Source organism: Elephantulus edwardii, unplaced genomic scaffold, assembly GCF_000299155.1.
Source record: "Elephantulus edwardii isolate Elephantulus edwardi_28Jun2011 unplaced genomic scaffold, EleEdw1.0 scaffold00534, whole genome shotgun sequence".
Lineage (NCBI taxonomy): Eukaryota > Metazoa > Chordata > Mammalia > Macroscelidea > Macroscelididae > Elephantulus > Elephantulus edwardii.
In genome coordinates this window covers 315,126-339,271 of record NW_006400284.1, presented here as the reverse complement: position 1 = coordinate 339,271, position 24,146 = coordinate 315,126, and the positions used below count along the sequence as shown (strand labels likewise).

General features: G+C 37.0%; 1 protein-coding gene across 3 annotated transcripts in view; it reads right to left on the bottom strand.

The window, feature by feature from the left end:
* The window catches only part of MEF2A (myocyte enhancer factor 2A), a 183,130-nt gene that overhangs the window by 49,132 nt on the left and 109,852 nt on the right, over positions 1-24,146 (bottom strand). For 2 of the 3 annotated variants that reach the window (XM_006903203.1, XM_006903204.1), the window contains exons 3-4: positions 6,875-7,006; positions 2,328-2,547 (exon numbers count right to left, since the gene is read on the bottom strand). In XM_006903203.1, coding sequence (XP_006903265.1) covers positions 2,328-2,547; positions 6,875-7,006 — 352 coding nt within the window. Of the gene's footprint in view, positions 1-2,327; positions 2,548-6,671; positions 6,810-6,874; positions 7,007-24,146 lie in introns of all 3 variants that reach the window. The other variant, XM_006903202.1, reaches the window with a different exon arrangement.

Sequence of the window (24,146 nt, the reverse complement as noted above, 5' to 3'; positions counted from 1 at the left end):
TGCCTAGGAAGCTCCTACTGGTAAGATACAGGGCTAATACTCAGGGAGTACTTTTAAATCCAGGACTAGAGGAGAGGAGACACTATATGACAGAATAATGTAATCAATATACTGTACATGTCTGCTGAATGAATGAATGAACTTATTTAGAGAAGAGAATGGAAAAAAATCCCAAAACTAAACAAAACACCAAAACAAACCTAATGAGTCTAAATCCCCCAAGTCTACCTGCATACTGCCTATTTGGACAACATCCAACTGCTCATATGTCCATGGTCCCCTAAACTTTCTTATTTAAGGAAAAAAACAAAAAAGCCAAAGCAATTTTCTTTTTTGTTGTTTACTATTTTTTCCCTAAGGGCTTTAAAGATCACAAATTCAGACTCTTGTACTGCTGAAACACGACTGGGAAACAGGTAGGAGAGGCGAGGACATGGACCTAGGCACAGACTCTGGGGCTTTGTCTGGGAGGTGGGTGGCAGCAGCTGGAGCTGCAAGGCCCAGGTCGCTGCTGGTGCTGCTCAAGCAGGTGAAGTGTGGCTCGGGATGGGCACAGTCTATTCCCTCTTGTCTTGCTCTCTCTTCTGGTCATGTTCTGGCCTTTGAGTCAACACTGCTGCTTGCAGTCATTCACCATTTTCTGTCAAAAGCTTCAGAAACAGCAGTAACAAGGACAACTAGAAGTGGGTTCCTAGGATGTTTTAATACAGGGTTCACACAAAATCCCAATCACTCAATGTCCTATTTCACAGAATGTACCATGGACATTGAAATGATAATATACCTGTATTTATAATACAAATGGCTTACTGTTGTTAACCACATTCAAATCTATTTTCAATTCATAGTTATCTACCAGAGGGTTTTCAAGGTGGAAATCTTTACAGGACCACTGGTAGCCCAGTGGTAGAGAGTTGCACTGTCAACCCAGGAGAATGCAGGTGCAATCCACCAGATGCTCTGAGGAAGAAGGATGGGCAATCCCCTCTGCATGATTTAGATTCTGAAAACATGCTGGAGGCTCAGGTATGAGTTGGTTTGATTGGGTGAATTGCACCTTTATAGGAGAAGCTCACTCATGTGGATCAGGAATTCATGTGGAGTTAAAGAGTGAGTCTGAATCACTAACAATTAGCTGCAGAACTTATACCCAATGTGCCTATGTTATTGTTGCTATGTGCTGTTGAATCACCTGTGACTCACAGTGATCCTATGTACAATAGCTCTGATGCCTGCGCTGTCCTAAGTCAGTCTCATGAATTCTGACACACCTATCCCCATTACCCCAGTTACTGTATCAGTCCATTTCATCCAGGGTCTTCCTCTCCTGAACTGTCCCTCCAACCTTCCAAGGATTGGTCCCTCCTGGCCACGTGACCAAAGTATGTGAGATGGAGCGTCAAAATCCTAACCTCTAAGGAGAAACCTGATTTCACTCTAAGATAGGCTTATCTGTTTTCCTGGCAGTCCACAGTATGCGCAAGACTCTTCTCCAGCACCACAAATTAAAGGCACTGCTTCTTCTTCTTAGTCATTCTCCAGCTTTCTGAAGCATAGCAAGTAACTGTGAAAACCATGGCCTAGATTAGGCACACCTTAGTCTCAAGACTGACATGACTGCTCTTTAGTACTCTGGAGAGATCCCTGACAGCTGATTTTCCCGATGCAATTTGTCTTTTGATTGTCTGACTGCTGGTGCCAAGAGTGGTGACTGTGTAGTCGAGCCAGCTATAAATGTCAACAACCTCAGTATCTTCTCCATCTATCATTGTGCTACCAACTGGGCCAGTGGTGAGAATCTTTGTCTTCTTGATGTTGAGTTTCAATCCATATTGAAGACTACAGTTCTTAACCTTCTGCAGCAAGCACTTGAGGTCCTCCTCAGTTTCGGCAAGCAAGTTTGTGTTTGCATAACATAGGTTGTTGATGAGTCTTCCTCCAATCCTGATGCCACATTCCTCCTCATAAAGCCCAGCTTCCTGAATGATCTATTCTGCATAGAGATTGAAAAGGTATGGAGACAGGATGCATCACTGAAACACTCCTTCTAAATCCTTGCTTATGATTACCTAATTAAATTTTCTGACAGGCAAAATAATGGCTTTCTCATGATAGAAGGCAGATTCTTCATAAAGTTTCACTGTGACTGGCACAGTGTTAGTATTATAGGAGGACAGAAAAAAGAATTTAGAATGGAACCAATCATGTAGCGGTGAATCTCGGTCCTCAAAGCAATAAACAGTAGATAATTTGGTCTTATTCTAGTAACTAGTTCTTCCAGACCCCTCTGTTAAAAAACAAGCAGAACAGATACTACACACACACACCTGCACTGCCAGTACTTGGTGGTCTCTGAGGAGTTCCAGGGGATACATTTCTATGTAATGTTGTATGAGGTGGAGAAAGCATGCCTGAATCTGCTAATGTTGAGCTGGATGTCAAAGATGGAGACACAAGTGAACTCCCTGGGTTAGTGTACGATAATGCATTAGGGCTAGTCACAGGGACTGTGACAGACATTGAGAAGTTTTGAGGTGGTAAACCAGGCTGTAAATAAAGAACAACAAAGGAAAAACTGTTAGTTTAACTTCCATCTATATTAACTGACTCTAGAAACTTTATTTTACAAAGTACCTCTAGTAATTGACAGAAGATAGAGATAAGGTTTCTTTTTTTTAAGAGACTGGTTTTAAAATCTATTTACAAATTTAATGTTATTTCCTTTAGAATTACACTTTAGTGTGAATGTTATTTGACATGAACCTTTGTCAGTTTCTACTTTTAGACACTGACAGCATAAAAACTAATAGTTATAAATTTCAAATATTTATATAGATAAAAATTACAGGTCAGAATCTACTATAGCAGTGTGGTCAATTTTAGATATTAAAAAAATATACCACTATTACTAAGCATAAATTAGCAATGTTACATCTCTAAAAGGAGAAAATATAACAGGTGGGGAAAAATATAAATTTATTATCAACTTAATAAGTCAAACTTAGGGTATTATAAAAAAATTACAAGTCTGGTTTAACTGACTCGCATTCCTAAAGAGCAAAATGAAAGAAAAATAAAATTATTGTATATATAACCAAATGCAATCTAGGTGTAATAAAAAGAAAAAACAGTTTAAACAACAAGATTAGTTACTGATGAATTAGTAAAGAAATCAGGTTTGAAGTCTCTAAATGTTATTAAGATTAAATTTAAAATATTATGCTATCTTTCCTCTCTCTAAAATATTTTACCTATTCACAATAATTTTGGTTTGATTTGTTTTCCTCTGGCATTTTTAACATACACCATTTACAAAATGCTTTTTAACCATGATAAATAGGTCTACTACATAATCTAAAATACGAAAGTAACTTCCTTCCCCCACATTTTAAAATAATGATTTACATAATAAGGTACATGGACAACTCAAAGTTGAAGGATATACAGTTTATATTCTCTGTTCAGATGGAGAATTAGAGTTATTAATCAACAAATTAAAAACAATGCATATATAATTTAAAACACAAATGGTTTAAAATTGTTTCAAAAGAAAAACTACTTTACTCATGCAATTATTTCTGCAGTATCACATTAGCTGGTTATTCCTCACAAAATATCTGCAAAGTATATTCTGTTTGCCAAACAGTATTTTAAAAAAATCATCACAGCAAAGCCCACTTAAATCTATTTTTCACAAACGGCTTCTTTTTGTGTAAACCTACTTTGAAGAATTTATCTCTGATGCATGGTTTTAAAAAAATTTACCCTAATAATGAAGTATCAGTTCTGGAACTAACTACATGTTTCATAAAGTCTATACTTTATAGCCACCTTAAGTATTTCTTATCAATGGAGTCACAGGTGACTACGGTGCATCTGATCCCAGCTGTGATCTTTTCAATTACTTGTTATGTATGCATTGGAAGAATTAACACTTTTTCAATATGGTTTTGGAGGAAAGTATTGAATATCCTATGGACTGCCAAATTACTAAATCAGTATGTCCTGGGAAACTGCAGCCAGGGTGATCTTAGGAGGCCTATTACATAAGCTTCACCTCACACATTTTGGGGTTTTTTGCTTTTGCTGTTAGGAAAGACCAGTCCTTGAAAGAGGACATAATGCTTGAGAAGGTAGAGACTTAATGAAAGAGGGGATGATGTTCAACAAGGAGGACTAATACAGTGAATGAAACAAATGAGAGATGATGAGGATGGTGCAAGACAGGGCAAGGTTTAGATCTGTTCGCAGGGTTGCTATGAGTTGTAGTTGACTAGATGGCACCTAACAACAGAGCTCTTAAAAGAACCTCCAAGTTCAGTAACATATACTCAAAGAAGTACTATTTCAGTATTAACTGTATGAGAATAGAAAAAAGCTTAAAGCAACTATTTGTTTTACAATTAGTTTAAGTACATTGCTTGTTTATATTAAAACAAAATTAAGTTTCTCTTCCTCAATGTCTATAATTTAAGAGTAGAAGATTCATAGTAGATGTTGTAAAGTGGAAAATTTACAAAGAATCAAATGGCTTTTAGCTGTACTGTTGTTGTTATGTGCCGTCGAGTCGTTTGCGACTCATAGCGACTCTATGCACAACAGCCCTAAACCCTGCTCTATCCTGCACCAACCACACCGCCTCTGACACACCCATCCTGATTACCCCAGTCACCGAATCAATCCATCTCATAGAGGGTCTTCCCCTCCTGCGCTGTCCCTCCACCCTCCCAAGCATGATGTCCCTCTCCAAGGACCCGTCCCTCCTGGCAACATGTCCAAAGTATGTCAGACGAAGCCCCAGAATCCTTGCCTCCAAAGAGTAGCTTGGTTTAATCCTCTCCAAGATGAATCTGTTTGTTTTCCTGGCAGTCCATGGTACATTCAGTACCCTTCTCCAGCACCACAGCTCAAAAGCATCCACTCTCCTTCTGTCCTCCCTAGTCATTGTCCAACTCTCTGATGCATAACAAGTGACTGCAAATACCATGGCCTATATCAGGTGCACCTTAGTCTCCAGAGAGACACTGTTGTTCCTGAGTACTTTAGAGAGGTCCCTAACAGCAGACTTTCCCATCTCGATACGCTTTTTGATTTCCTGACTGCTGGTGCCAAGAGTGTTGACTGTGGAGCCGAGCAAACTGAAGCTGTGAACACTCTCAATCTCTTTGTCATCCATCCTGATGCTGCCAACTGGTCCAGTGGTGAGAATCTTTGTCTTCTTGACATTGAGCCTCAGTCCATACTGAAGGCTGCAGTCCTTGACCCTTCGCAGCAAGTGCATGAGGTCCTCCTCAGTTTCAGCAAGCAGGGTTGTGTCATCTGCATAACGCAGATTGTTAATAGACCTTCCACCAATTCTGATGCCACAATTCTCCTCATAAAGCCCAGCCTCTCGGATAATCTGCTCTGCATACATGTCGAAAAGGTATGGAGACAGGATGCATCCCTGGTGTACACCCTTCCCAATTTTGAACCATGTAGTGTTACCCTGCTCTGTTCTGACTACTGCCTCTTGGTCCAACTACAGGTTTCGCATTAGCACATTTAAATGTTCTGGGATTCCCATTCTTCTCAGAGTCAGCCACAGTTTGTTATGATCCACACAGTCAAATGCCTTTGCATAATCAATGAAACACAGATAGGCATTCTTCTGGTATTCTCTGCTTTCAGCCAAGATCCATCTAACATCATCAACAATATCCCTAGTACCTCGACCCCTTCTAAACCCAGCCTGGACTTCCGGCAGTTCTCTGCTGATGTGCTGTTCTAATCGTTTTTGGATAATCTTCAGTAGACTCTTGCTTGCATGTGAAATCAATGACACTGTTCTGTAGTTTCCACACTCAGTTGGGTCACCTTTCTTTGGAATGGGAACAAATATAGATCTCTTCCAGTCAGTTGGCCAAGTGGTTGTTCTCCAGATTTCTTGGCACAACTTGGTGAGCACATCCAGGGCAACATCTGTTATCTGAAATACTTCAATTGGTAGACCATCTATTCCTGGGGCCTTATTTTTTGCTATTTCCTTCAAAGCAGCTTGAACTTCTTCCTTCATCACCATAGGCTCTTGCTCATATGTTATTTCTTTAAATTCCTCTGTATCTGCCAATTCCTTTCTATATAATGACTCAGTATATTCCTTCCATCTTCTTTTAATACTTCCTGGGATCATTTAACATTCTGCCCAAAGCATCCTTGATTAGCTGTACTACTATTACAAAAATTATGTATTACAAATAATTCTGAAATATCAAATTTTATTAAAAAATCTAATCACTACATTTTATAATATAGATATCTATTCAAGCATACATAACAATTTTAATAAGTCAAGGAAAGTAGAGTGAAGTCTTATATACATATACTCTCTATGAAACCATCAAATATTAGAGTTAGAAAGGATCCTGCTTGAGCTAAATCACTCATTTAGAGATGAAGAAGCTGGAATCTCAGACACAAGGGAATTAAGTAGTAGAGAATGTACAGAATAATTTTCTTTTCCTTCTATTGTTAAAACAGTGATTATTTAAAATTCTCTAAAGCAAATAAAAATTAGTTAAAATAGTGGCATTCTAACACTTCTATTGTTGTCATCACCTATGAAAATGGTAAGGTGTGTAGTCAGAGTCTTCATGCACAGATAAAAGCACAAACCATACTTTCGTACTCACTGCGATTTTATGACTCCTCATCATATTATCAAACTCCTCATTAATTTTTTTGTATTTCTCTTCTGTATGTGGAGTTAGCACATATGAAGTATCAGGATCTGGGCTGTCGCACCCTCTGTGCTCCTTCTTGTTCAGAGCCTAGATAATGAAGTTAACAAAAAGGATCAACAAGTAACAAGGAGAGGTAAAGGAAAAGTACTTACAGGGCCTCGTTTGAAAATAAAATCACTATCTTCATTTAGTTTGCTGAATCTGTCCTCCGAGAGTGGACTGTGCTCAAAGTAATCGTCAGCATCAGGGCTCTCACAACCATTAAGGCCTTTCTTTCTTAAAGTCTGAAATACAATTGGAAAATTCACACACAAATCACACTAACTTGCCATGAATTCTTTGGTCATTTTTTTGAGAGCACAGACTGAATTAAATGAATTACATACGAGCCACTGAAATGATTTAAAATTATCATAAATGTACTCAGGTTTCTCAAATAAGGTAAATCTTAGATAAAATAAAAATAAATGTTCTAGCTGTACATAAGAGGAGTCATTCTTGAGATGACTTATAGAACACGAAATTACTCACTGCTCTCTGAAAGTTACACTCAAACCGGATTACAACTTGACCAATTTATCTAAGTTTATCCAATGAATGCAAGATCTAAAAGAGTAATGTATCAAAATGTTTATTAAGAGAAATTACCAGAGTATTTTAGAAAGTTATAGATTTTGGCAACTTCATCTATTGACATTCTTTTTTTTTAAACTCTGTTTACCAGAAAGAATTACTACAGTATCTCAGTATCTTTCATTTCATTCCTGTTTGAATATTTACATTCTTACTATATAATTTAGAAGTATTAAAGTTGAAATGTAGTATTTATGTGTCATTAGTGACTACTTTATAAATTATATGTACATCATGCTATTATTATAAACTTGTCTTCCTTTTTAGTGATAATGAGCTGAACAACCTTTATTATTATTGCCTTTCCCTTATCTAATATTTGTCTTAACTATTTACTGATTTTTATTTCCCTCTCCCACCTTCGCATTCCTGGTAAAATCAAAGAATGTTTCAACATGTGAATCTTTTTTTTTAGCTTTTTATAATAGTGGGCTTAAACAATACCTGTCCATTTGTAACTGACTTACGTTACTATGTTCAATTTTCCAGATTCACCCATGTTATATGGGATTTTTAAAACTCATTATTCTTTAGTTGTTGTGCAGTATTCCATTGTGTGTATATATTATTGCTAGTTCACCTGTTGATGCACACTTGGGTTGTTTCTCTCTCTTTGCTATTGTAAATAATGCTGGAATGAACAACACTGTACATTTATCTGCTTGTGTAGTGCTCTTATGCCTTTATGACAATAAAGGTGGTAGGTGATTGCTGGATCAAATAGATTTTCATTTTCAACTTCTTAAGGACACATCAGATTACTTTTCAGTGACTGTGCCTTTTCAGTCCATTCGGCAGTGAATGAAAATTCTGATCACTTCACATCCTCATCAGCCTTTCCCGTAGAATTTGCCATGATTGTGGAGATAAGATGATGTCTCCTTCCTTGTTTTGATTTGCATCTAACAGTTTAATAATCCACAGAATTTCTTCATGTGTTTGTTAGTCATTATAATATTAATTACTTCATATTTAAAAAAATAATTTTAATAAAAAGCTGCTACCCTCAACCCCCTGCCCCCTAGCCCTTTTAATTGAGCTCTTTCATAGTTTCATCCAATTTACTAAAATGATTTTCTGGAGAATATCTTGAGTGTCACTGAAGTATCTTAAAATCATACTAACTATTATTCCTTTTGCTTGAGGATAAAAATATAATGCAAAGGGGCTGGTTTCATATTCTGGCTTCTTTTAAAAGTTTTTAAATTTACAAAGTCATCACGAACTGATTAGCTTTTTAAAAAAAACAAATTTAAAACCAATTACTTAAATGTTGTTATCAGATGCTGCTGAGTCAACAATGACACATAATGAACTCATGAAAAACAGCTTGAAACCTTGTCCTAACACTTGCCGTGTTAGTTTATTTCTAGAATGTCTAAGGCTTTCTGTTTGCTCCTGCATTTCAATCTTTGTGATTCTCATTTTAAGGTGTTGTTTTCTGTGGATTTGGAGAAGTAGCAATTTCAATAACTTAAACCTTGAGACTTGTTGATTTATTCCAGTTAGCCATCCACAGAGAAGTGTTAGGAAGTTATTAAATGTTTCCAAATAAGCCAGGTGGACAAATGGACAGGTATTGTTTAAGCCCACTATTATAAAAAGCTAAAAAAAAGATTCACATGTTGAAACATTCTTTGATTTTACCAGGAATGCGAAGGTGGGAGAGGGAAATAAAAATCAGTAAATAGTTAAGACAAATGTGTTTGCAACACATTTAATATAGTGTACAATGTTCGATTACAAATAAGTTAATTAATAATTAATAAGCTATGGCCTAGTGGTAAGAAGTTGTATGGAAATCCTGAAGGTATGAGGTTCACATCCACTAGTTGTTCATAGGAGAAGAATGAGTAATCTCCTCCTATGAGATTCATTACCTCTGAAAACCCACTGGAGGGTCAGTGATGGGTTGGTTTCAACTCAATGGTACATAACAACACACTATATTTATCTTTTAAAGAACTTACAACACTAGCTCTTAGTATCTTATATGACTCAATACTTAAGATGCTTATTTTATCTTTTTTCTTGAAAGTAGAATATAAACATAAACATAATATATTAACAGTGGAGAATGTTTTCATTTATCTAAAATGGATTCAACTTGATTATTTTTTTTGTATGTATAAGGAATCATAAGTATAGACATGTTAACTTATGAAATTACTTAGCATGTGCCAAGAATTCCATACACAAGGTCTCATTACATGAAATACAGATATAGCAAACATACCATGTGACCCATGGCACTGCGTTCTGTGGGTCTAACTAATCACATGGACAAGGTTTGCCTGCCAATTTGCTGCAGGTTGCTATCAGTACTGAAAACGTTAAAACTCTGAATACTGGGACACATTTAAAGACCATAAACTACATGTCGTTGTTGTTAGGTGTCATAGATGACTCACAGCGACCCTATTAACTTTCATCATTTCTCCACGTTCATAGAGTTTCTGAAAGCGAGATATTTCAGAAGTAGATGCCAGTCCTGTTTGCAAGCTTGTTTTAATCAGGGAGTTCCACCAAACACTGTCCACCATGAGTAACTATTATCACATCTGACACATTAGTGTTACAGTGTTTAGCATCACAGCAACCTCAAGTTATCTCTGTACAGCAAATGGATAGGCCTAGAACTACTACCTACCTATCAATTTTGACAAAAACTAGAAATAAAGAATAGTTTAAATAGAAATTTATTTTCACTACAATTTTAAGACTATAAAGAACTGGTTTACTTTCATTCCAGCCTGAAATCTGTAGATAGTTTTGCATAATTTTAATTTATTTTAAGGTAAGTAAGTAATAATCTTGCTCTTCTTGAGATGTTAAAATGCTAATCAATAAACTTTCTCAGATAGTATTGAACGAATGTATTTTTTGAACACGTTTTCTAATCTATTAAGAAACAAAGTGGACTGTTCAATAATTACATGTACCAGGAATTTTTGTTTTACAAATGGAAGATTAGTCTTCTTGTATTTGGGGGAAAAAAATAACCTCTCCATTATCTACATTTGAGCAAGCCTTCACTTCAGAAGGGTTCCTGTCATCATGAGCATTTAAGAGGCTGTGTCAGCTATGCAGATAACAAGTTAATGTACCTCTGTTTGATATCCAACTTCTGTCTCCTTATCAATTGTTTTGAAAATTCAACTACCATAAAAAGACTTCTTCTTTATCATTATAAAGCAGCATAACAGTAAATTATTTCTCTGGTGTCACTGGGACTAACAAGTGGAATGCTGTAATCTATTAACAAGGCCAGGGACAGGATTATGGGAGACAGGCCAATTTCAGTTTGCAACAATAATAGATGAACAAAGTTGTCTGAAAGGTTATGACTATGAGGAATCATTTGTAAGTAGGAAAAAGTAATAATATTAATTTTATTAATATTAATATTAAGTAATAGATTAATAATATTTGCCTACATACTCTAATGCTATTACTGTGCTCCATTCTTAAGTAACTAAAATCTTTAAATTTTTTATTCCTTGCAAATATGATTTTTCCAGTGGCATCTAGCAAATTTAAGAAGAAAACACCATTGCCAAAATAATTTCAAACTTCTATACTATCTACCATTCAAAGGATACTGCAACTTCAAAAATTGGTTTTATTTATAAGAATTATTACAAATTGTTAAATGGTTATACCATGACAAATAATTTTCCATCAATTTAAGCAGAGTAGATACAATGGGTCTTAAAACTTTTACAGCCAAATTCTAAAACAGTTTCTAATCAGACTATTATTTAGACAATTAGATACCCACAGACTTTATAAGCTTGTTTCTAGAGAAAATAACATCTTATTTTGGAAAGTCAGTTAACGGTCTTTTATTTATTTAATTTTTTTTTGCATTTTAGTAGCTTTATTGAAATTTATATTCCTTAAAATAAAACATAATAGTAGTTTGTTAGGTTACCTCTGAAAATCAAAATTAACACTGATGAAATCTTGAAATGTATTAGTTGGTTGTTAACGGTCTTTTAAAATAAACATTTTCCTATCTGGCATAACAACATTAAGTTTCTATTTTTACAGGTTTTCTTTTTGTGATTTTAGGCCAATTTGGATACTTTGTCTACAAACTGGAACTTATGGTACAAAAAGTAGGTTTTAAAGGCTATTATTTTTCAACATAAGAATAAACTGTGAAACATTTTTAAATGGATTGAAAATATTACGAAGTATCTTTAATGTAAAACCACACACTGCTTAGGACATCACTTTCCAAGTAACTGGATTTGATGGAGTTTGTACATTTACTGCTTTAAGCTATTGTAAAACTCTGTAGAGGTAAGTCAATTTGTAGAAAACAGACAGGCACACAAATAACTGTATGCCTTTCCCCAACTGTACAAGAAGTCAGAATTTTTGCAATTATGAAGCAAATTCATTTTGGTTTGCATACATTTATCCAGTAACATTTTTCCTAGTTCCTTCATAATCAATGAAGATTATCTGTCTAAAAGTCACTATTTTCTTTCTTGAAAATTACCATTATTGTTATTTTTTTCCCCCTGGCTGAAAGTGTCAAAGTGTTTATTAGTCAAGAAACAAATTATCTTAATTGACAAAGGTGAATAAAAAGAAACAAAGAAGCTTGTCTCTCCCCCAAAGTTCATATTCATTAGGACTTCTCTAATACTATGATACTAATACAGATCCCTAAATCATAGAATATGGTAATCATGAAATGAATTATTGCTAAAGTTTTCCAAATGAAATAATCTACTACTGATCATAACGCTGTTGCTGTTATGTGCTGTCGAAGGGATTAGCACTCATAGCAACCTTATGTACAACAGCCCTGAAACCTGCTCTATTCTGGGCCAACTTTACTGTCTCTGACACACCTACCCTCATTACCCCAGTCACTCTATCAGTCCATCTCATTGATGGTCTCCCTCTTTTTCTCCATCTCTTTGCCCTTCCAAGCATGATGTCCCTTCTCCAAGGACCAGTCCCTGCTTGTAACATACCCAAAATATGTCAGATGAAGCCTCAGAGTTCTTGCCTCCAAGGGGCAGCCTGGCTTCACCATCTCTAAGATGAACCTGTTGGTTATCCGAGCAGTCCATGGTATATTCAACACTCTTCTCCAGCACCACAGCTCAAAGGCATTATCTGACACATAGCAAGTAATTGCGAAGGCTATGGTCTTGATCAGGCACACCTTAGTTTTCAGACCGACATCATTGTTCTTCAGTACTTTGGAGAGGTCCCTGATAGGGGACTTTCCTAATGTAATACTACTACTGCTGTTAATTATAATGTTGTTGTTGTTATGTGCCGTTGAGCTGTTTGCGACTCATAGCGACCCTATGCACAACAGCCCTAAACCCTGCTCTATCCTGCGCCAACCGCACTGCCTCTGACACACCCATCCCAATTACCCCAGTCACCGAATCAATCCATCTTCCCCTCCTGCGCTGTCCCTCCACCCTCCCAAGCATGATGTCCCTCTCCAAGGACTCGTCCCTCCTGGCAACATGTCCAAAGTATGTCAGATGAAGCCCCAGAATAAGAAATAATAATAATAATAATAATAATAATAATAATAATAATAAATACTGATAAACCTAAACAAATACAAATTAAACCTGGCAAACTGACCAAACAACATCAATTTCCAATTATAAAGATATTGTACAAAATAACCACATCTACACCATAGGGTCCTGGTTATATCTTCACAAAAATGTTTTCTTAATTTATTCTGACATGCTACAAATAATTAAGTGACACTATTTAAAGAATTACCCCAAGTTTTCCTTCTTTTGGGTTAGATAAAAAGTGTTCAGAAATAAGATTTAAGAGAGGAAGTCCAAGAAGATAACCTATGGAAGTGTGTGGGGTCAGGGAGGGTCCACAATCACATGAACTCCACAGTGTGGGGCTTTCCAAGAATAAAAGTCAATCTGGTTACAGTTATGAGAGTCAATCTATCTTTGACCTGTTGTCGTTTATGTTGTTATGTGCTGTTGAGTGAGACCAACTCATAGTTTCAGTGGGTTTTCAGGGGGCAAATCACATGGGAAGACATTGCTCATCTTTCTCCTGTGGAGTAGCTGATTACATTTAACTTAGGGAGAAAGAAATTTCTAAATGACTATTACTAGAATTTATCATTGGACCAAGTATTTGTTTTTTTTATTTAAAATTCTGAAAACATATGTGTAATCATCAATCCACTAGTCACTCTGAGGACACAGGCAGTCTCCTCCCAAAAAATATTTACAACCTCCGAAAGGCAGCTGAGAGGAGGGTGTCACTCTGAGTCAGAACAGGGTGAAATTCAAGCAGGTAGTGTGCTGCCTACAAGTACTTACAGGGAAAAGAGATCCCTGAATCACTGTCATACTCTTCCTCTGTGTTTGAAATGCCTACATTAAACTACAAAGGGAAAAAAGATTTCTGACTTTTAATCCAACCAGTTAATTTTGTAAAAGTCATCTATTGACTTCTTTCCTCCCATCATTTCCATATCTACCCTACTTGAAAACTTCTGATCTAGCCAGAGTGGTAGAAATTATTGTCCTCATACTCACAAAAAGTCATGATGTCAATCCACGTGTTTGAAACTCTGCTTTCCTCTCTTTTCTGTATGACTGTTTCGTAGCTCTTTACGGCCTAGTTTTAAATTCCCATCTGTATGTAGTATTTTCTTTCCACTGCTTCTTTCCTGGAATATCATGAGGATTTACTATAGGCCATTAAGATAAAGTATCCTTTATTTACCTATCTTCCATGTTGTTGTTGTTGTTGTTGTTGCTGGTATTGCAGTCAAGTCACTTGCGACTCATAGCGACCCTATGTACAACAGCCCTAAACCCTGCTTGGTCCTATGCCCATCTCACTGTCTCTAACACACACACACACACACACACACACATGAATTACCCCAGTCATTGAATCAATCCATCTCATAGAGCGTCTTCCTCTCCTGTGCTGTCCCTCCACCCTAACCATGACGTCCTTCTCCAAGGACTGGTCCCTCCTTGCAACATGTCTGAAGTATGTCAGACGAAGCTTCAGAATCCTTGCCTCCAAGGAGCAGCCTGGTTTAACCCTCTCCAGGTTGAACTTGTTCATTTTCTTAGCAGTCCATGGTACATTCAATACTCTTCTCCAGCACCACAGGTCAAAGGCATCTACTCCCCTTCTATCCTCCCTAGTACCAGACTCACCTTAGTCCCCAGAGAAACACCATTGTTCTTCAGTACTTTGGAGAGGTTCCTAACAGCAGACTTTCCCATTGCAATATGTCTTTTAATTTCCTGGCTGCTGGTGCCAAGAGTGTTGACTGTGGAGTCAAGCAAACTAAAGCTGTGAACAATCTCAATCTCTTCACCATCCATCCTGATGCTGCCAATTGGTCCAGTGGTTAGAAACTTTGTCTTCTCGACATTGAGCCTCAATCCATACTGAAGGCTGCAGTCCTTGACCCTCTGTAGGATGTGCTGCAGGTCCTTCTTAGTTTCAGCAAGTAGGCTTGTGTCATCTGCATAACAAAGATTGTTGATGAATCTTCCACCAATCCTGATGCCACAATTCTCCTCATACAGTCCAGCCTCCTGTATAATCTGTTCTGCATATAGGTTGAAAAGGTATGGAGATAGGACACATCCCTGGCATACACCCTTCCCAATTTTGAACCATGCAGTGTTCCTTTGCTCTGTTCTGATGACTGCCTCCTGGTCCAAGTATAGGTTTTGCATTAGCACAATCAAGCGTTCTGGGATTCCCATTCTTCTCAGAGTCAGCCACAGTTTGTTATGATCTATATAGTCAAACGCCTTTACATAATCAATAGTACTTATATCTTTCACTAAGAAATTTCAAGTCAAACACTGAAGTCTAGATTGGTTTACACTGTGAGAATCCAGACAAGCTTTTACACATGTATAAAATATGTGGTTATGACTATATACAAAATAACAAAAAACATCCTTGAGAAGTATGAGGATGCTGCAGCAAGTAACATCACAAGTTTTCTAAATTGCTTAAGTAATAAATTTATAAAAAATAAATCCAGAGACAACTTTGTTCAAGGAACGGTAAAACTTAATACGTGTCTTCAGAACTGTGTGTGTATGATAAATGCCAAAGTCATTACCATCAAACTGGTATCAACTCAGAAACCCCAGTGGGCTTCCAAAGCTATAAACTACAGAGGAAGAGACTGTCCAACTTCGTCCCACAGAGTTTCTGGTGGATTAGAAAATGTCGGAGAAGCCTGGGCTTGGGGTTAGCAGTGTAACTCCCTAAGGACTTGCTTTCTGGCCATTTGTGGGTGTACAATTTGCTATCTGGGTTTGGTGTTTTGTGTTTTTTTTTTCTTTTTTGCATTTTTTTCCCATTCATATACATTGTATTTCACACATTCCTTCATTCATACTGGATTTCATACGGTTATTCCCATATATTATGTCTTCTAAAATTAATCATCACTGATCTATTCCCACTATTACCCTTTTTCAGATCCTACTGGATCTTTCCTAATGCCTTCAGCCCCTTCTTCCACCCACCAAACTCTGTGAGTCCGTGATCCACTCCTCCATCATCCTTGAACTCAGTGACCCCTACCCTGCCCTCCTTAGACTTTTATACACATCTTACTAGTTATCCTTTTTTAAAAATCAGGTCTTATGCAGTATCTGTCCTTAAGATATTGAGTTCATGGAGAATATTGTTCTCTAGCCTCTCCCATGTTATATTTTTGCAAATCATTTCTCCTGAGTGCTGCATAGTATTCCATCATGTGAATGTACTACAATTTCCCAAGCCAGTTGTTTGTTTATGGACATTTGGTCTGTTTCCAAGTTCCTGAGATTGTGAATAATGCTGCTATGAACATAGGTATACAAATCTCCATCTGTGTCTCAGTTTTAATTTCCTTGGGGTACACTGCAGAGTAGCTGGGTCATATGGAATCATTATGTTTAGGTTTTTTAGGAAATGCCAAATTGCCTTCCAGAGTAGCTGTACCATTTTACAGTTTCACTAACAGTGTATGAGAGTTCCAATTTCTCTACATCCCTTCCAGAATTTACTGATTGCTGTCCTATTAAAACTTTGCCACTGCTCCTGTGGTCTTGATTTGCATCTCTCTCATTGTTAGTGATTTTGCACATTTTGTCATGTGTCTGCTGGCCATCTGAAAGTCTTCCTTCCTCTGTGAAAAGTCTTTCCATGTCTTTTTCCCATTTTGTTATTGGGTTATCAGTCTTTTTCATGTAGAGGCCCTGTAGGATTCGGTAAACTTTCGCCATGAGACCCCTGTCTGAGATGTCACTGCCAAATATTTTTTCCTCAGTCAGTAGGCTTTCTTTTCATGCTACTGGAAAAAATACTCGATGCAGAGAGGGACTTAAATCTTTAGAAGGTTCCATTTAATCAATATTATACTTTCCTGGTTGTGTAGGTATCTGGTTTTGAACCAAACAAATACAATTATATAAAGTTCAATCTAAAGTTCAATTTGTTGTAAGAGATATTCTAAAAGTTGCTGGAAAATGGTGCATTTATCAATTTACAATTAACCCCTTTGGTAACAGCAGTCAGGAGATGTACTGCACTGGGAAAGTCTGCTATTAGGGACTGTTCCAAACTCCTGAAGAACAATGATGTCAATGTAAAGATTAAGAGGCACTGATTCAGGCCTTGGCCTTTCCAACTATTGCAATGCCACCTGAGCTAGCCAATGAACAAGGATGACAGAAGAACTGATGCCTTTTAAGTTGTGGTTGGGGAATAGTACTGAATATCCCACGGACTACCAAAAGAACCGACAGACATGTCATGGAGAAAGAGTAGGCTGGGTGCTCCTAGGAGAGAAGGCTGTTCTTTGGAAATTGACATAATACTTGGAGAGATAGAGGCTTAGCAAAATGAAGACTCTCAATGAAATGGACTGACACAGTGACAGTGGTAATGGGCTCAACTATTATGTTAGGGATGGTTATGTATGGCATAGGATAGGTCAGGGTTCAGATCTGTTGTTCACAGGGTTGCGAGGACTCATAGTCAACTTGATGGCACCACCAGCAACATGGTGAGTGTGCAGTTACCTATAATTAATTAATAGCCCAAGGCTCTGACTGTGGAAATGTAATAAACAAAAGCCGTACTTTCCAAGAGTAAGAAAAATCTTATGCCCTTTATAGAGGGTCAACAGAGTTCTAAAACTCTGTACAGCACTGGGATAATAGACCTATATAGTTCACCAAATGTTTCCTCCTACTGAAAGTGAAAAGATAGCATTTACTTTTTTTAAATGTAGGAGTTATGAATTGATTAAAAAAAGGTTAACTGGGTATTATTTCATTTTAATTTGAAGCAGCCCTTGAGATAGAATTTGTGGAGTCTGAAGTCAGGTACTTGAAAACTTTGGCTGTTGTCTACTTCAATTTTAAATTAAAAGAATTTCATTCGAGGTTATTTTAAATGGGTTTCTACTTGTTAAAATTAAAGAGCTTTGACGAAGAAAACTCAGTGATCCTTTCAGTCACAAATTGTGTGTCTATTAATCAAGGTATGTATGTAAGCCCCAAATCAAGTCTGGTCACAGTGCTTTCACAACCAAGAATCCTGAAAGAAGTGCAAACTTCAACAAGAGATGACGAAGGACTACTCCTCTAATCAAAGAGAAAACTGATCCCAATAATGGGACAAAGTCCAACAAGCATCTTCAAAGTCATGTGTTCCATTACTCTTGTTATAAAGTACTAGAACTTTTACCTTTCAAGCTCATGGAAACATTAACCACAGATCAAGTACATATGCTACTTGCTGACATGCCTCTCATTGCCTAGTCTACATATCAACTTTGCTGTTGAAACAGGAGACTGAAATAGTGAAGGTTCTGAAGGACAGAGGAAGAGACTTGAGGAAACAAGAATAAGGCTGGTTTGACTTTTTATTTTTAAATAAATATATTGGGCTTCTTTTCACAATATTCTAAGAAAAAATTTCAAACAATACTTTTTAAGTATTATTGAATCTATTTATCTTTATTATTTAAGTAAGTATTATTAAGTAGCAGCAAATTCACAGTTTATATATCTAAGTTAAATAATGAAAATAATACATGCAAACTGTTTATAGACTTACAGGTTTTTTTATGGAAGTTACATGTGTCTATAAATACATGCATACACAAATAAACACACATACAAACATACATATATTACTATAATTACTGGTGTTAGTTTACAAAGTAAAAAAATGGAAGATTCAGGATATCTTTTATTGTAAGCTTTAAAAACTTTCTGTGAGGTCTTTGATAAGGATTCATAAAAAGCCTAGAGGTCTGAAATTTTTCAGAATATTAAGGTTTGTGACAAATTTTGGATTTGGAAAGTTATTTGGCCTAAGTATCTATCCATACCCATGTCTGGTGTCACAGTGCATGATATACTAAACTGCTATCCAGGCTGTGAGTTTAAAGCTACTAGACTCTCTGAAGGAAAAAGATGGGCAGTCTCCTCCTGTGCAGCCTTAGAAATCTGATGGAGAGTGGACCTGAGTCAGAACTTACTGGATGACAGTAATTAGTTAACTGTTGTTTGCCTTTGAGTTGAGCACGACTCACAGGGACCCTATGAACAAAAGGCCTAAAGCACCTCTACAACTACTGACATTTATCAAAGTTTACTGTATTTCTGGAAGCATATTATTTAGGAAGTAGATACCACTCCTGCTTCCAAACCTGTCACAGTATGTTACTGTTGTTATGTACCATTGAGTCGCCTGCGATGTACAGCAACCCTAAGTACAGCAGCTCTGAACCCTTCCCTGTACTGAAGCAGTCTCACTAATTCTGACACACCAACCCCCATTGTCCCAGTTACTGTATCTATCCATCTCATCCGGGGTCTTCCTCTCCTGCACTGTCCATCTACCCTTCCAAGCATGATGTCCCTCTCCAAGAACTCATCTCTCCTGGCTATGTGCCCAAAGTGAGTGAGGTGAAGCTTAAAAATCCTAGCCTCAAAGGAGAGACTTGGTTTCATCCTCTCCAAGACAGACCCATTTGTTTCCTTGGCAGTCCATGATATGTTCAAGACTCTTCTCCAGCACCACAATGCGAAGGCATCTAATATTCATCCTTATTTCGCAGTCTTATTCCCCGCCCCATGGAAATAAGTAGAAGATCTCCATTGTGAAGTTTTTAAAAAAAAGAAAACTTTTATCTTTGCTAACTTCTACTGAGACTTGTATGTAAGGATATAATGCAGACTCTACTTTTAATATATGTTGAATTTAATAACAGTAACTGTTTTAAGGATTAGAGCTTGTTTCTAGTACTTAAATAAAGGTAAAAAACATGGCTTAATTTTCAAGAATTTAGTCTACTAGAATAAAATAAGACAAATTCTGCCTTTCCCTCCTTTTAATAATAGTCTTCTATTTTGAAATTTGTTGTTAGGGGATGTCTAGACAACCAGATTCATAGCCACAATGAACTTTGTCCCATCTTGTGTCATCCTCCAATTTCTTCCTTTACAGGGTCCACTGTCCATCTCTTTGAGGACTGTTCTCTCTTTTGCTGACCCTTTACCTTCCATTGCATGAGGTCTTTTTCCAAGGACAGATCCCTCCTAGTAACATGGTAAGTATGTGAAACAAAGATTCACCATCCTTGCCTCTAACAAATATTTTTAATTCTTTCTAGACAACAGGAATAAAAAAAACCACTTCATTTTCTTAAAACTGAGATAGAAAACAGGAAGAAATTTACCCTGAATGGGCTTGCAAACAAAGGCAAAAATGCAAACCAGAAAAGGATGTAAATGACAAATGGGGCCGTCTAAAAATCAAATCCTTGTATGCATCAAAACCCTTTTCCCAGTAGAGTGAAAAGCAAACCCATAGACTGGGAAAATAATATTTGGTAACATCATTTCAGACAAGGGTCTGGTAAAATTGACAGAAAACTTGGGAAAAGATATCATGTGCAGAAAAATGGAGAGTCAGAGAAGGGAAGAAGTATCCTCAATGAGATGGATTGGCTTAGTGATTATAACAATGGGCTCTAATGTGGCAGAAAAGATGAGAATGGCACAGGATTGGACAAGATTCAGGTCTACTGTTCACAGGGTAGCTATGAGTTGTACTCCAATCCCTGGAAACTAACAAAAACAACAGCCACAACAACAACAAGGCATCTACAAAAAAAAAAAGACTGATAATCCATGAAAATACTCTTCACTGGAGAGGGTATTTGGATGGCAAAAAAAAAAAGGAGGAAATACTCAAAGTCACTAACAATTAGAGAGATACATATCAAACCAACAATGAGAAAACATCTCACCCAGTAGCAGTAGCAAAGTTTAACAGGACAGCAAACAACAAATTTGGCTAGGATGAGGAGATTCAAACCATCATGCGCCATTGGTTGAACTGTAAAATGATACAACCACTATGGAAAACAGTTTGGCATTTCCTCAAAAAGGTGAATACAGAAATTCCATATAATCCAATTCCACTACTAAGAATATATTCCCAAGAGCTGAGATACAAACGGATACATGTACATCTATGTTTATCACAGCATAATTTGCAATAGCAAGATGGAAATGCCCATTAAGTCCAAATGCCCATTAAAAATTAATGGACAGAAATTGTGGTACATTCACTAAATAGAATACTATGCAGCATTAAAAACCAGACTGTAATTTGTAAAACACTATACAACAAGGGCAAGACTAGAGGAAAATACACTGAATTCTATCACAAAAGGATAAATACTGCTTAAAACTACTAGAGTGTAACAGAGGAGGCAGAGTGATAGAAGGGAGAGTAGGACCAAGAGAAGGGAAGAACTGATGAACGGACACTAAGGCTAATGTACTTAGAAACCTGTAACAGGATATGTACAACTGTTCAAAAGGGAGAGGGGAAGGTAGAAGTCTGGGAAGGAGGTGAGGGGATAATACTGGGGTGGCAGACATTCGTGAATGGATGAGTAGGATGAAAGAAAGGCATGGCGTAATGAAGTCTGATGAGACGTAGTGATAAAGGACATTGATCAATTGTAATTAATTATATAAAATATATGTATATAAATGATTGCATAAAAATTAATTTAAAAACTCCCAAGATATGCAAAGACAGGTACACAAAATTTTATACAGAAACCAACAATTATAAACAGAACATGGATTCTAATCAGGGTCAAAAAGTAAACCATTATCAAACCACTATTTCTCCTTCAAACACACTTTTCCTTTTCCCCTTTACAGGTTTACCTTGAAACTGAGTAATAAGTTTTAATTTTCTTTATAAGTTGTAATCAATATACACATTCCCCTAAATGTTTTAGTTTTGCTTATTTTTAACTATATGAACGGAACCATAAGTAATGTATTATTTTGAGTTTTGTTTGAGATTGATCTCTAGGATTTAATAAAGTTAGTTTCTATTAACAGAATATTGTAATCTGCTATATGAAAAAATAATTATCTGTTCTGTGGGAGAAGGATGGGCAATCTCCTCTTGTGTGATTAACTGTCTGAAAAACCATGTTTTTTCATGGGTCAGTTCACAACAACTACTATTGTATACAGATATTTAAGTTGCACCAAGCTTTTGACTATTATGAAAAATGCTGCTATGAACAATTTTGTACACATTTTTCTAGGGCTGAAATGTTCGTAAAACATAGGAATTTTCAATTCTACTGTTGTTGTTGTTGTGTGCTATTGAGTTGGAACTGACCCACAGCTGACCTGCCTGAGAGTTTTCATCAGCAGTAAATCTCATGGGAAGAGAATGCCCATCCTTCCTCCAAGGTGCAGGTGGTGAATTCAAATTGCATGCCTTGGAAATAGCAGCACAACTTCTTATTACAAGGCCACAAGAGATAAATAAGGCAAGCTACTCTTAAAAGGAGTTCAATCAAAACACATTTTTAACTGCAACCAAGATTTCATTGGAATTTCCCTGATTACTGAAATTTAAGTTCATTTCATATCTATTGGTTACATGGATTTTCTCTTTTGTAAAGTACTTGTTGAATCATCAACAACCTTTCACTTAGCAATGTATACACATTATACACAAAACCATTAGAGATCCTTAACATTAGAATACTAACTAAATATATTTATTATTAGTTACTAGTAAGTGAAATATCAGATCATTAGACTCCAAGAATCTGTCATCAAACACCTCTCACATGCTGTCTGAAGATTCAACTGTTGTTGTGGGCTGTCAAGTGGGAACTAACTCATAGCTGACCAGTGGGTTTTCAACGAGAGTAAATAGAATGGAAGGAGACTGCCCATACTTCTCTCGTGAAGCAGCGAGTGGATTTGAACCACATGCCTTTGGAATTAAAACTCAACTTCTTACAAATAGATCACCAGTGCTCCTTTGAATATTCAACTAAGATATTATTTTTAACTGGTAAGGAGTTGTACTGCCAACCCTAAGGCAAGTGGCTTCAAACCACAGGAGAGAGAAGGGCAATCTCTTCCTATGGAATTTACTTCCTCCAAAAACCTGCTTGAAGGGCTTGTTGTGGAGGATCAAGGAATGCAGCCTTCAGTATGGATTGCATTTCAATGTCAGGAAAACAAAGATTTTTTTTTACCAGTGGACCACAGGCAGTGAGTAACATGACAGCTGGAGAGAAGACTGAAACTGTCAACAGCTTCATCTTGCTTGGATCCACAATTAACACCCTTGGTACCAGCAGTCTGGAAATAAGGAGCCACACTGCACTGGGAAAACCTGCAGTTAGGGACCTCTTCAAATTATTGAGGAGTAGTGATATCATTTTGAGGACTAAGGCACATCTAATTCAGGCCACAGTCTTTCTGATTACTTACTTGTATGCATGTGAAAACTAGACAATGAATAAGGATGACAGGAAAAGAATTGGCGCCTTTGAGCTCTGGTGGTGGTGAAGAGTGCTGAACATCCCTTGGATGGTCAAGAGAACAACCAGTTTATGTCTTAGAGAGGGTGCAGCCAGAGTGCTCTTTGGAGGAAGAATCATGAAGCTTTGCCTCATACTTTGGACATGTTGCTACGAGGGGCTATTCCTTGGAGAGGGACCTGATGCTGGGAAGGGTACAGAGTAGACAAGAGGAAGACCGTCAACTAGGTGGACTGGCACAGTGACTGCTTCAATGGGCTAACGTGTTTCAGGAAGTGTAAGGCTGGCACAGGATAAAACAGGGTTCAGATCTTTTGTTCATAGAGGTGCTATGAGTCTTATTTGACTTGACAGCACTGAACAGCAATAAAAACCTGCTGGAGGGTCTGCTATGAGTATGTTCCAATTCTACAGTACACACAACATATACAGACCACAACATATGAATTTTAAACATTTCTAAGTAACAATGGTTTAAAAGTTAATTCAGTAAGAAGCTCGGCTGCAATCCAGAAGGCACATGGTTCGAGTTCACCAGACGCTCTGCTGGAGAAGGAGGGGCAATTTCCTCCTGTACCAGTCGGATCCAATTTGATGGTATACACATATACAAATAATAAAAATAAAAAAGTAATTAAAAATATTTTAAAAAAACACAAAAGACTTAATTCAATTGTAAAAATGTGGAAAACATAAATAAAAACACCTTAATATTATAATCCAATATAATCTTTCTTATTAGGTGTTTGCAAGTTGACCATGACTCATAGTCACTCTACAAACAACAAATCAGACCCTTGTTGTATACTGTGCCAGCACGATGATGTCCACCAGGCTTGAGCCCATTGCTGTACTCACTGTGTTGGTTCATTTCACTCAAGCTGATTTTT